We start from the raw sequence: 14,129 nt of genomic DNA, 5'->3' as shown, positions 1-14,129 counted from the left end.
GCAACCACAGATTCAACCTGGGGCTCTAGCCTGCAGTGGCTGGAGGAGTTGGGGGCCTGGAAGTGGTCCTGAAGAGTACATACTGTGGGATCCATAACCTGTAGATGGAATTTAAAACCACGGGCACAGGATGTGCAAGCCCTGGAGTGAATGTAAGGAGAGAAGAGAACTGAGAGTCCGGAGAGTCGAGGCTCAAGGATGACTCCATCAGGTGTCAAGGAGAAGAGCAACGGGGACCAGCAAGAAGTCGATCAGGAGCAAAGGACAGGGCAAACACAGGCAAGGGCTGGAACACAGCTCAGTGGTAGAGAGCTTGGGTTTGATCCCCAGCACCATCCAAAATAAACAAATGAAAAGACCTTGGGAGGCAGCTCAGTAGTAAAGCACTCCGGGATTCAATTCCAAATACCAAAAATATCTTTCAAAAAAAGAAATTTAAGAGTAAACACAGGCTAAAGTGGTGTCCTGGGAGGAAGAGTTTGGAAGAAGTGGAGGGATAGCTGATCATTTGATGAGGAGGGGGGCTGAGAAGGAGGTACTGGGTTTTGTTACAGTGACATCACTGGAGGCTGACCTCCGTTCATTACACCTGGGAGAGCAGGCTGGTCCCTTCTTCCCGAATGACCTTCAGTGTGTGAGGTGGTCTGCAGTAGCCCTACCTCTTCCTGGAGAGAAGCCCTGGATGGCACAGGTGGTCACCTTTTTATTAGGGTGTTGGCAGCACACAGATTTGGACTGTAACTCACTTGCCAGGCTTCTGGGCCAAACACGACCACCTGTCCCTCCCCGACCCCTGCAACCAGGGGCTCAGAACTCGCAGATCACGAGGCTCTGGTCCCCGCAAGCCTTGTCATTCCACTTGCCATTGGAGAAGATTTCCACACAGTTCTCTGCCCCGCCATTGTTGTTGGGCTCCCCAGGGGCCCAATTGGAAAAGACCAGGGACTCCCCAGTGGGGTAGACGAACTTGCCCTCTGTCTTGGTGTCCGTCATGCTCAGGAAAGCAGCCTTATTCTGGGCTGTGACCAGTTGTTGCACAGCCTCATTCTCAGCTGCAGAGCGAGGGGAGGCCAGCTGTCCGCCGGCCTGGGTGCACTCCTCTTGTGCACCCTCAAAAGCTCTTGCAGAGCCAACTGTTTTGAAGATCTTCTTCCCAACACTTCGGCCATTCGGGAAGAGTTCAGCTGGAAGAAGAGGGGAGTCGGGTTGAGATGTGGCAGCTCCTGGCCAAAGTGCAGGGGCTCTGAGATCTCCATGCTGCAGCCCAAGCCTCCTGGACATTCCCATGCAGGGCATCAGAGCACCAGAGGGAATGTGAGTGAGACACTTGGTTCCGGAGCAGCCTCAGCACATACCAATGGGTATCTTGGTCCCCAGTTCACGGGTGAGAGTGCTAGAGCTCTCAGGGAAGTTAAGAGGCCCGGGCCATGCAACCATCATGTGGGCACTTAGGGAGGAAACCTCACGAAGTCTGACGCCAAAGGGCAGGCCTGCCCTTTCTGTTTCAGCCCATTTTGTGTACTGGCATTGATTTGTCAATCACCGTGTAGAACTGGACAACTTGACCTGGGAAATGATTGCTGTGTAGTCTGCATCCATTTCGGAGAGTACAGAGAGCTCACTGTTGTTAAGTTGGACTGTCTGTGTTGTGTGATGGGGTGAGGGGACAGCAGAGCATAGGGTGGGACATCTGAGAGCTGAATGTGCTGATATCTGCCCTGGGTCAACTCCGTGTTGGCCTCTCAGTGGATGTTGCCCCAGTCAGTCAGCCTGCCCTAGAGGTACTGGGGAAGGGGAAAAGGACATCTGAGAGGTGCACATATTTGGAATTAGTTTTGGAGAGAGCCTTGGAAAGAAATCAGATCTGGCCTTAAGACCCAACCTGGTAATGACTATCTTGGGGACAAGGCAAAGTCACTTTCAGAGTTTGCATTTCTTCACCTCTAAAGTGAGGGGTCACTTCACAAAAGTACCATCTGTGTAACATGTCAAATATCTCTTTTTATATCCTCGTCCCTGTGGCTTCTAGACCCATGCATGGAAATCTGGCAAAGGACACTGGGTCCTCAGGGCTCCAGAAAGGGCTGCATTCCTGGACTTGTTGGGTTGGGCAGAATCTAGGCAGCATCCTGGATTGCTGTCCTCCTCTGACCATTTTTAACAAGGTCTTGGGGGCAGAGAAGATTGTCCATGGGCTCAGAATGGAACCCAGAGCAGACCTGAACAAGGTCAATGCAAGATCATGTGCCATTACTGTTGTAAGTTCCATGCTCCCAGGGCAGTATGCACGTTTTACACAAATATGTTCATGAGTTCATGTTCATGTCCATGAGTTCAATATGTTACACAAATATGTTCATAAGTTTAAACAAATATGTACATGGGAATTTGTTAGGTCCAGCCAGTTGACTGTGTATGCTTACTTGCATGTGCCTACATGTGCATATGAGCTCATGTATGTAGATGGATATGGAATGGTGATATTTAAGTACACATGCATGTGGCAGGTACATGTACACATGTTCTTCAGGTTTGCACCAGTGTGCTTATAAGCAAATGAGTACATGTACATGTACATTTATGGAGGGAAAAAAATATCAAATGCTTAAAACTCTCACCTCAGCCTGGGTGCTTAGAAGCCAATCCCATATTTTACCCAAACAAACCCCTTTATGCTCTACTCACTCAGAAAACTTCTTTTTCTGACTCAGTGGGATTTGTCTGAAGGATAGAGACTCAAAACTGATGTCTCAGAAGGCAGAGGAGGAGGAGGGGCAGCTGGGAATGGAGGTAGAGACTCGAAAAGGCACAGAGCACTCAGGTGTGAGCTCCTGGTGGACTTTGACACCACAGGATTGCACGGTTAAGATGGAATCTGCTCTACATACATCAGGGATTGCAGGCAGAGCCCAGAATCGGCTGGCATCCCAAGGCAGCCTGCCCCCTGCTTGTCCAGGAGCATGAGGAAGAAAGATCCTTAATGACCACTCATCAAGGTACAGGTATGCCTTGTACCTCCAGAGCATAATCCAGCCCCAACCCTCAGGATAGCACCTGGATTCTGTCTTAGACTGTGCAGCAACATCTCTGGGCACTCCCATACCTGACTCCACAGAGGTAAGTAAAGCATACCTCTGTATTTGTCACAAGGACCAACACAGGCAGAAGGGAGGGAAGGCTGACTGAATTGCCCTTGATTTGAGACATCTGCCTTAGGGCACAGGTGGCACTGAAGTTGAAGGGTGCTCAGGAGCCTGGTAGTTCCAAACATGCATCTACCAGTCTGGTGAATTGGTAATATGAACTACTAAATCCTCGTACTTGTCCCTTGGATCTTCTAGGTCCTGGAACACATGGCTTCCCTGTTTTAGCCCAGCTGCAGTTTTATCCTCAGTCCCAAGCCTAGCCTTAGACACAGTCCCTGCTCATTCCCATCCTGGACCCTGGGTGAGGCTGAGTGTCAGCCCCATCTCAACCCTAAACCAATGCCCGGAACCAGTGTGGGACCCAACATTGGTATGAGGCTGAGGTTCAGATCCAGGAACTCACCTTTCTTATACTTAGAGAAGACAGTCTGGAGGTTCTGTAGCTGTTCCTGTAAGGTCTCCACCTGCTGCCTCAGGGCAGCGATGTCTGCAGGGAAGGAAAAGGGCCATATGACAACTTGTCCAGCACAGCCTAGAAAGAGCTCAGAGCCTAGGCCTCAGGGAAGGGTATCGAGTTGTGTTGGGGGTGGAGGTGAGGAGCTGTACTGATGCCCAGCAAGCCCACACCTGCTGACCTAACTTAACCCCACTGTGTAAGGATTTCTTGTGGGAATTTAGTCACATATCCATTTTTGAGGGTGGGATGAGAAGGAATACATTCCTCATATCCCATCCATTGGGTTAGATGCTCAAAGCTATCCTGTGAATTGAAAAGACAGCTATCATTTTTCTAGTGATCAGATGAGGAAACTGCCCAGGTCAACCTTCCCACACACATTAGACAGCTAAGACCTAATTCTGCCTGCCAGCCTTTTCCTAGTTGCACCTACCACCTGTAAATAATTGTGCAGTCATCTCAGGCCAGCCTGAGCGGAAGAAGGCACCACTCTCTCTTCCCAACCCCTGGAGGAGGTTCCCAGAGTCAGGAGCAGCTAACTTACCTGGAAGTCCACTTTCACCCTTGGCTCCTCTGTCTCCAGGAGCACCTCTGTCTCCCTTCAGGCCAGGAGGGCCCCTGGCACCTGGAGTTCCATGTGAACCCACAGCTCCAGGAGGTCCTTGGATCCAAGAAAGGCTGGGTAAGTTATGTACTCTTTTTACAGCATTTTCACCTTTTCAGTATGTGACTTGCCCTTATTTCTCAGTGATATACTCTCCCTGCACAGAGGCTATTCCCCGAACCCAGCCATGTGCCCTCTCTGTGCACAACTATCTCCATCACACAGCAATCAGCCTCCTCTGTGTACAACAACTCACCTGTCACCAACAACTAACCTTCCATGAATACAGAACCATCCTAAGGCTTAGCCACTGCCCTCTCCCTACATACGGCCAGTCTGGGAGATGAAAAATGCACCCTCCTTGGATGCAGACTCTCTCTGTGGCCCTGCAACACCTGTGCTGGTGGTGGTGGTGCAGGGGGTAGGCAGTGGCAACTCCAAATGGACACCTCAGGATTGGATCCAGCCTAGATCTTTCCATCACTCACCTGCTGCACCAGCATTTCCAGGGGCTCCATGCTCACCAGGGGCTCCTTTCTCTCCTTTAGGGCCTGTGGGGCCTCTGGTCCCTGTAGTTCCCTGCACACCTGGGGCACCTACTTCTCCTGAGGAAGGAACAAATAGGGACAAATGCTTCTGAGTGTGTGTCTGACATGTATCATCTCCTCCTCAGTAGTAGAGTTTTTTACCCACAACTTCAGGGTCTGAAAGAGAACTGGGGAGACTGTGCCTGCTGCATGGGCTTCTGTGTGGAGGGTAAGAGGAAATTACTGCTAATGTGGGGAACGAGGGGAAGATGGGAAAGGTGGGAAAGATGTGCATGGTGAGGCCTTCATGGTCATGATGGTCTGGGCTCTTCCTGGCATGTTAGTATACCTCAAGTCACATCACAGTCTGGCACTATCATTTCTCCCTTCTCCCTTCCAGACCAGCTATATCATATCCACCTACCTTTGGGCCCCACCTCTCCTTTTGGACCTGGTTTGCCTTGTGGTCCTATGTTCCCCTGCTTCCCTGAAGGACCATCTTTTCCTGCTGGACCAGGCACACCTGGAAGTCCTGGGGGTCCTGGGGAAAAGAACCAATTCTGTCAGTGACACTAAGTCCTCTTGATAGCAGGAATGCACAAAGTGACAGTAACAGTAGGGGACAAAAAAGAACCCACAGTAGGCCCAGTCTGAAGAAACCCAGTGCCACCTTCAGAATAACCTTCTTTCCTCTTCCTGGTCTGGGATCTGTGCATGCATACTGGCATAGCCTACTGGCAAAAGAACCACTTTAAAGATATCTGAATTCCAAGTCCAGTTGCTTACCACCTGGCCCAGCATCTCCTTTTGGTCCAGGTTCTCCAGCAGAGCCATTGTCCCCTTTTGGTCCAACTGGGCCAGCTGGTCCGGGCATCCCCATTTGCCCTACAGCTCCTGGCAAGCCTATAGCAGCAAAAGAAATGGGCATAAAGTTGGCCCTAGGTCCAGAAGTGACCAAAAGCCAGGAGGGTCAAATCCCTAGCTTTTCTTCAGGGTTCTGCAAAGCATGGACATTTCACAGTCACATAGAGCAGTCCAGTGGTGATCCGGGAAATGGATGCTAGCATCCCCATTTTGAGGAAACAGTTTTGTCAGATGTGGATTCAAGTCAAGTGCTGCTTCTCCTGTCCCAAGGTCACAGTATCAACCAATGGCAATCTGTTGGCATTTGCCTATGATCACACACACACACATAGACACACACACACACACACACACACACACACGTGTATGGGTTGATATATGTGTGTGACATAAATATATATATATATATATGTGTGTGTGTGTGTGCATGTATGTGATATATATGTGTGTGTATGTTGGAAAACCAACATTCATATCAGAAATGACACCAGATAGAGGCTAAACTTGTTCAGTTATTTGTGCACTTGCTTATTTGTTTATAAGAAGCCATAAAAACATAGAAAAACAAAATCAAAAACTTGTCAAATGTGCTTATACAAACACAGGTTGTGTTAAATAAAAAGCTCTGCACAGCAAAGAAAACAATGAACGGAGTGAAGAAACAACCTGCAGAATAGGAGAAAATCTTTGCTAACTGTTTATCTGACAGGATTAATATTCAAAAATATTTAAGTAATTCAAAATACTTAAAAATCCAAAATAAGTAATTCAATTAAAAATGGGCAAATGATCTGAATGGACACTTCTCAAAGAAAAACAGGGCCAGCAAACATATGGAAAAAACATTCTATATCTTTAGCTATTGAGGAAATGCAAATCAAAACTACAAAATGAGATACCATCTCACCCGAGTTAGAATGACTATTATCAAAAAGCAAAACAAAACATAAACAAAAATAACAAATACTGGTAGGAATGTGGAGAAAAAAGAACTCATACACCACTTGAGGGAACGTAACTTAAAGTGTAGTATGTCCCTCTGGAGAAGATTCCTCAGAAAACTAAAAATCCATCTACAGTATGATCCTGCTCTCCCACTCCCGCATATCTATCCAAAGGAAACGAAGGCAGGACACCAAAGGGATGATGCCTGCATCCAGGTCTGTTGTGGTGCTCTTCACAATAGCCGAGATCTACAATCAACCTGGGTGTACAAATGACAGATAGATAAAGAAAATGTGGTACACATACACAGTTCAACATTACTCAGCTGTAAAGAAGAACGAAATCCTGTCATTCACAGCAAAATGGAGAGAACTGGAGGATGTGATGTTAAGTGAAATAAGTCAAACACAGAAACATAAGTCCTGCACATTCTCCTTCATATGTAGAAGTTAAAAATCAATCTGAATACAAACTAGTAATTAATAGAAATTGGAAAAGTTGTGTGGGGGTGGGGAGAGTGGATAAAGGTAAGCTGGATTTGATCAGCACATGCTGCATGCATGTATGGAAATACCACACTGAACCCCACCAATATGTACAATTAATGCACTTTAATCAAAAACAAAAAAGAACCCAACCATGCACATCTACTTTATAATTACCACTGGACCAAATGCAAATATTTGTCTTGTGCCTTGGTTTATTAGATTTATAATGAACTGTGAGACAGGGCAACAGGTGAGGAAGACAGTGCATGAGATGCTTCTCATCATCCCAGTGTCCCTGCCCCATCACCTACACACATCCTTGGAGTTATCTTTCTATAGGCGGAAATAAGACTTGAAGAGTGGGAAGAGACTATCTTTTTTAAATCACTTTAAAGAGAAGAGATGTGACATTTCAGACTTGGAAACTATGCCCCTGTGGCAGGAGAGTTCAGGCCTTCTGGGTCTAGAGTATGGTTGGGATAGGGGTCACTGAATTTTCCAGATGAATGGAAGAATCTGTGCTGGGCTCTGTGTCCAGCTGTTGGTTACCATCCTTCTTAGGAATGAAATAGAAGCGTAGAAGTTTACAAGACAGATCTATATCCCACTTCCACAGAGCATTGGTCTGAGGGCACAGGTATCCCAAGCTCAGGCACAGCATCTCTTGGATTCCACCATAGCCAGGCTTGCAGCAGTCTTATTGGGTCAAAGAAAGAAAGTCACCCTAGAATAGAATGTTAGAGGCCACCTGTTCTTAGAGTACAGAGGCCAGAGAGCATTGAGGTGGAGAAGGAGCACCCTCCTCAACAGCAGCACCCATGCCTCCAAAGCATTAACTTTGCGTTAGGATTCCCAAAGACCTATGACTGTGCTGTGGTGCCACCTAAAGTGGGGCTTTGTGATCTAGCATTTTGACCAATCTCAATCATACTGAAATTCCTCCTCCCCTCTCATCTTGTATTTATTCACCAATTCAAGAAATATTTATTGAGCTTCATTGTCCTAAATGCTGGCAATATGGTAGTGAACAAAACAGACCCTCCCCCCAAAAATCTCTTCCTTGTGGGCCTTCAAATCTGCTGCATAGAAACAATGGAATATAACTCAGTGATAAAAAGAATAATAAAATTAAGGCATTTGCAGGCAAATGGATGATATTGGAGAATATCATGCTAAGTGAGATAAGCCAATCTCAAAAAACCAAAGGACGAATGATCTTGCTGATAAGTGGATGATGACATATAATGGGGGATAGGAGGGGGGCAAGAATGGAGGAAGGAGGGACTGTATAGAGGGAAAAGAGGGGTGGGAGGGGTGGGGGGAAAGGAAAAAATAATAGAATGAATTAAACACCATTATCCTATGTAAATGTATGATTACACAAATGGTATGCCTTTACTTCATGTACAACCAGAGAAACAACATGTATCCCATTTGTTTACAATAAAAATAAATTTAAAAAAATTAAAATGTAAGTCATATGGCTTGTTAGAGTATAATAAGTGCCACAGAAACAAAATAAAGCTAGGGGAGTGTTGGATGTCCTGATATGCGTTTTAAGTAAAATGGTTAGGACTTCCTTGCTGGGAATGTGGGTTGTGAGTAAGGCCTTGAAGGAGCCATGGGGACATCTGTGAGAAGAGTGAACTACAGGGACCCAAGGGGAGAGGGGCCCAAGTGTGGTCAAGGATCAGCCAGAAGCCTGTGTTCTTGAAGCCAGGTGGGTGTGAGAGTAGAAGGCATGGAGACCAGAGAAGCAAGCAGGGATGAGGAGGTCAAGTCAGGCCTTGCAGGGTGCTGCGAGGGTGGGCTTTACTCTGGGGAGTTGAGCATCCCTGGAGGGACTCTCCTGAGTCTTTCTAAGCAGAGGTGCTGGAGGTGCTGAAGAAAAGGAAATCATCCCCCACAGGCAGGGTCTGGTCTTCCTTGCTTTCCTTAATATATCTGAAACCCTCTGCTAATCACCCCAGGACACCATCTCCACCCTCTACTCTCTCAAGCTTCTCTCAGGCTCCAGTTCTTTTCAGAACGTTCTGGGAAGCACATGCTTCAAAATCTGTAGAGGAGAATGTCACAAGTGCTGACTTTGGCCCCACACAGACCTCTTGGGACAGCATCTGAGGTGCTGTGGGCTCCTCAGGACATTCACAGACCCATGTGGTCAAGTGAATCAAGTGACTAGAATGGAGGAGCCAGAGTGAGTTTCATTTCCCCTTTACCATGTGCTGTTGCCTAAGAAATTCATGTTTGGAATGCGCAGGGGGTGAGGCACCTGCACAGGAAGGGAGGTCTTGGTCATAGTCCGTGTGGCAAGCTTAAGGATTAGTAGGAAAGGTCCCACAGGATCCTGAAAGAATTGAGACCTGAGGGAACTGTGCAGTGAGTCCTCTTCTCTTCCAAGTTCACCCCTGGGCAGCCCTCCCCCTGCCCCAGCCCATTCACACTGGAAGCCATTTTCTGTCTCTGAAGGACAGGCAGGTACTCACCCCTCATCCCACAAAGCTAGGGATGTTAGTCATTCTTTCTGACTTAAGTGTCACTCTTTTCCTTCCTCCCTGACCAAAATGCAAACTCCAGGAATACACTCTACTTGATCCCTTCAAAGCTGTGGCCCAGGACCACGTGATCCCTTGGTTCATGTTGCTGGTTCGTTGAATTTTTCCTTCTTGCTAATAAGACCCAGATCCTCCCCCAGGGCAGGGACAATAAGTATTTCAGGAATCATTCCCTTATTTCTTAGTATCTTTGGTAACCTCAGGAGAATTTGCCAAATTAATATAGCAGGAAAATGCAACTTCATCCTGAAGACTCAAAAAACAATGATAATAAAACATTTGGCTCAATTATTTGTCACTGGGTGGCCAGTGTTATTCCCTTTTGCAGATAAGAAAACTGAGACTCTGTGACACTGAGTGGCTTGTCCCAGGGGATCCCAGAGCTGGATATATTCAATGAGAAGCCCATGTCCTCTTAACCTTCCAGAAGGGTTGTTATTTACTCTCTCTGCATCAGTTTTCGTACCTATCAGGGGAAACTAGTATGTTCTTTGTAAGCCTTTTGGAAGGGTTAAATGAACCACTCAAGTGAATACCCAAGCACAGGACTCCACAAAGAAATCGGAGCTCCTGCTCTCCCCTTGAAATGTTTGAAGACAAAGCCATTTGATTAGATCTTTTGCCACTATTCATACAGTGGAGTTTAATTAAGTATTAAAAGAATTTAATACCCTGCATAGGCACCATTTAGTCAAAATGAACTATTGCTACCTACTGGAACAAGGTCTTAGGGCGCCCCCCAATATCAGTAATTTACCCACTCTGTACTCATTTTGTGGGTAAGGGGAATCCAGGAATCCAAGGGGAAGAGTCAGGTCATTTGGGAGATGTGGAAACATGGGGGAGTGAGATAGAAGGCATTTGCCAACTGGAAGAACAATGTTTTTGATGGAATGGACATTGGTAGAAACCCACGCACGCAGGAAAAAAAGCCCATCTCCAAGTCTTCCATTGCAAGGATCCAGACTTGCAGGCTTGTTATCATTCCAAGGTTCACCCCTCCCCACCTGGATAAGCCACTGGTCCCAGCTCTACCTGGATCACCCTTCTCGCCTCGGGGGCCCTCTCTCCCATCCCGTCCATCTCGACCAGGCAGGCCATTCTCCGTGGGGCTGCACATGACCAGGGTACAGGTGTTGGCCATTGATCTCTGCAGGTAGGTGTTCATTTCTACTCCCAGGTAACTCAGGGGCTGAGCAAGCAGGACCAGCAGGGAAAGGAGGAGGAGCATCATGACCTGAGTAGAGAAACAGAAAGAGAAAGGACATGCTGTTGGTTCCAGGACATGGATTAGGCTTGACCCAGGTCCTGGGGGTCAAGAGAAGTCCCCCTCCCTAGCTCCTCTTCCCTCCTGTGGGGGTTAGAGCAGCAAGACTCCAAAGCAGCTTAGGGAGGTAGACACTTAGCCTAGCCTTGGAGATCCCGAATTATCCCACTGGAACTCTATCATGGGTTGACAACAGTTTGTCAATACTCAGGTGCCCCATGAGAACAGTGACTGTGGTTTGGTATTCCTCACTGAGACCACCTGTCACATCAGGAAGGATTCTTTGAGTGCCTCTGGGCAGGACCCTTCCTCTCCCTGCATCAGGGTGGTTGACTCAGCTCCAACAAGACAAATCTGTTTCCTCTCACTTGTTGGCTTGGTGGATTAGCACGGGCTGCCTACAATACTAGTCTGAAAATAAGTCAAAATCCTGAAGACTTTGTCAAGTCTGTCCTGAGCTCAGGCAGGGAACGTGGCTATATGTTTATTGGATGATTCGTCATTCCTGGACCAGACACTGACTGCATGAAGAAAATACCAGAGGAAACCAGGTAAAGAATTTCAAATATACCAAATTAGCAACTGCAGAGACCCAAAGACATCTAGCAGTCTGCCCAGGAAGTCTGCTTGGAGAAAGAGGACATCCCAAAAGGGACTCAGCCAGGTCAAAGACTAGTTTTAGGGGGAAGCAAAAGAAGCTATCCAATAGAGAATCCATCTGAAAAGGACTTTGGAACTGAGATCAGGGGCAGGATGGGGGTGCAGGACCTGGGTCACTCCCTACATTGGGCATCTGTGTTAATTTCCCATCATGGTGATAAGCAGCTCAGATAAACCCACTTAAAAAGAGGAACAGTTTATTTTGGCTCATGGTTTCAGAGATTTCATTCCATGGTCATAGGGCCCTATTGCCCTGGGTCTGTGGTGACACAATAATACATAATGACAGGATTAAATGGCAGAGAAGGCCTGTTCACTTGGTTCCAGCCAGGAAGCAGAGAGGGGAAGGGCTGGGGTCACAAAATCCACTTCAAGGGCATTACCCCAAAGACCTAATTCTCTTGCAGTAGGTACCCCCTCCTAAAGGTGCTACCACCCACTGATAGCTCCACAGACTGGGGACCAAGCTTCAACACATGGGCCTTTGGGGGACATTTAAGATCCAAACCATAACAATATCTTTTCTTTCAAAGAAAGAAACTGTTATGAGAGTGGAAATAATCAGTGGGAGTCATAGAAGTTGGGGACAAAACCAGTGGACCCTGTGCAAAGATAGTGGACTCACTGGGATGACTGGAGGGGTGGCAGGCCAGGGGCTTCCTGGCTAGGGAAAGCCCCTCTTTCTACAACTGCGAGTGATTCTGGGCTATGGCGACTCTTATTTTCCATTGACCCCTTTCACTTTTGAAATCATAACTTCTTCAAGTATCCTGGAATTCTCTAGAAACACCTGGGTGAGCCTGCAGGCCAGTAGCAGCTACTTCTTTGCACCTGTTCTGGCAGAGACTCAGTCCTGAGCACTGAGGGCCAGACCCAGGCCAGGGCAAGGGCATGGTCCCTTGGCACTCAGTTCCAGGGCCCTGGGGCTGATTCTGGGAGATCATAAAAGACAACAGGCCGTCTGCCCATAAGGCTCAAGATAGCCCAGAAGGGACCACCACCCACTCACCATGGCATGAAGGGGCCTTGGAGAGGCCAGACTTACGGATTCTCAGGCGCAAGATCCAGATGAGGCAATGTAGATTGGGCAGCAGATGGAGCCGGAAGAGCCACAATCCCCAGAACTCAGGCAGGGCTCAGTTTATGCCATGCTTTCAGGGTAAGAGTTTATTGAAAAAGTGACTCTTCAGAACATGGGTTGGAAAATCAGAGACCTAAACCAGTAAGTGTATTCTTTGAAGACTTGAGGCTATGAGAGAAGCAGGTTTGACTGCCACGCACAGGCGAATGGTACCAAGTTGGGTTTAAAACCCAGCCCTGAGAATGCCTGGTCTGTTTCTCTTCCACTGTCTTTCTTTTTGAAGAAATCAGGGATGGGGAAGAAACTGAAACCAAGCTGGAATTGCATTTCCCTCCTGAAGATTCTAGCATCTGGCACCTGGGGTCTCAAGGGGTGTGGTATTTCACTTATGTGCTCTACCACAGCTCAGAAAGCAAACCTCCCACTGAGCCCAGGAAACTGAATGAGGGACAAAGAGCACCTTTTCACCCCATTGTGCCTTCACCTCCCATGCCCACAACTCCTGGACCAGAACCTAGGAACCAGAACCCAGAACCACCCTTCCTCAGCACCAGTAGGATAAACTGCCCAGATGGGCCAGGGGGATATTCATAGGACGTGGGGAAAATTAAATGAGAGGCAGGGGCAGAGACACTCACAGGTTGCTTCCTCTAGGGCCCCAGGAGCTCCAGGCAAATGAGCTTGGTTTGGCAGGTGCTCACTCTTTATGCCTACCCCGTAACCTGAGCAGCACAGCCAAGGTCTTCTGAGAACGCCCTTCTCAGTGGAAGTGGAAGTTTCTTCCTTGTTGACTCACTCACTCACTCTCACCCCCACCTGCACTCTGGAGACCTGCAGTGGATTCATAGCACTCTGCATGTCTCTCCTCTCAGAGTTTACAGAGCACTCTCAGTCTGTGATCTCATCTGCACCTTCACTGCAGTCCTGTGAGTTAAGTAGCATCCCAGTGTCTGTATTTTGTAGATATCTAGGAATCTGAGGTCGAGAAATGCATGTGTTGCACAAGGACCTACAATGATTTCAAAAGCAACTCGCATCTGCATATCTCAAGAGTCAGGATCTACTGCGTTCACTTCTCTTTTCTCTTCATCTCAATAGCACTGCCCAGACATTGGAAAGGAGCTACTTGGCTTATCCAGGCAGGGGTGGGGCAGGTTCAGGGGCTGCAGAGGTGGAAACCTGAGGAGGCAGTGACTAAGGGAGGTGCCCTCTGGAAGGGGTCACTCTTTTCCATCCTACTAGAGCTCAGTCCTTCACTTATCTTTTGTGGCATGGGCTGCCCATAGCAGGCTCTGCTCTGCCCCTGTTCAGACACATTCTCTGTCTTCTTAGCCGCCATTTAACTTGTGCATGGCTCAACCCCTTTGACCACCCCAATGGTAGTACTGGCTTGCTTCTTGCTTTTGATTCTCCTGGCATGTCCCTGCATAATGTGGAATCTAAAATGCCAACTATCCCCATTTGGTAGAGAAAGGTTTGTTTCTCCCACTGCAATTTTTTGAAGCAGTATTCCATAGCAAATCACTCATGCTGTC

The 14,129-nt window shown here is 47.6% G+C and overlaps 1 protein-coding gene across 2 annotated transcripts; it reads right to left on the bottom strand.

The window, feature by feature from the left end:
* Positions 1 to 415: 415 nt before the first annotated feature.
* Sftpd (surfactant protein D) lies at positions 416 to 13,389 on the bottom strand. 2 transcript variants are annotated; one of them, XM_047554049.1, is made up of 9 exons: positions 13,233 to 13,369; positions 12,559 to 12,664; positions 10,622 to 10,823; positions 5,521 to 5,637; positions 5,159 to 5,275; positions 4,696 to 4,812; positions 4,148 to 4,264; positions 3,550 to 3,633; positions 416 to 1,184 (listed from the first exon to the last, which is right to left on the bottom strand). In XM_047554049.1, exons 3-9 carry the CDS (start codon positions 10,818 to 10,820, stop codon positions 808 to 810), a joined length of 1,128 nt encoding a protein of 375 aa, XP_047410005.1. In that variant the 5' UTR covers positions 10,821 to 10,823; positions 12,559 to 12,664; positions 13,233 to 13,369; the 3' UTR covers positions 416 to 807. The 2 variants fall into 2 exon arrangements, with proteins under 2 accessions (XP_047410005.1, XP_047410006.1); XM_047554050.1 differs by lacking the exon at positions 12,559 to 12,664 and having other exon boundaries at positions 13,233 to 13,389.
* Positions 13,390 to 14,129: the final 740 nt, after the last annotated feature.

This window comes from Sciurus carolinensis, chromosome 5 (genome assembly GCF_902686445.1).
Source record: "Sciurus carolinensis chromosome 5, mSciCar1.2, whole genome shotgun sequence".
In the NCBI taxonomy this organism is placed as follows: domain Eukaryota; kingdom Metazoa; phylum Chordata; class Mammalia; order Rodentia; family Sciuridae; genus Sciurus; species Sciurus carolinensis.
The sequence above is the reverse complement of the archived record's forward strand: the minus strand, read 5'-3'. Positions and strand labels throughout refer to the sequence as shown.

Excerpts from the sequence above, each read along its gene's own strand:
- Sftpd (XM_047554050.1), bottom strand. The coding sequence starts at position 10,820 with ATGATGCTCCTCCTCCTTTCCCTGCTGGTCCTGCTTGCTCAGCCCCTG. Across the intron at positions 5,638-10,621 it reads AGGCGAGAAGGGTGATCCAG|GCTTGCCAGGAGCTGTAGGG; the intron begins GTAGAGCTGGGA and ends TTGCTGCTATAG. Across the intron at positions 1,185-3,549 it reads CTTCTCTAAGTATAAGAAAG|CTGAACTCTTCCCGAATGGC; the intron begins GTGAGTTCCTGG and ends CTCTTCTTCCAG.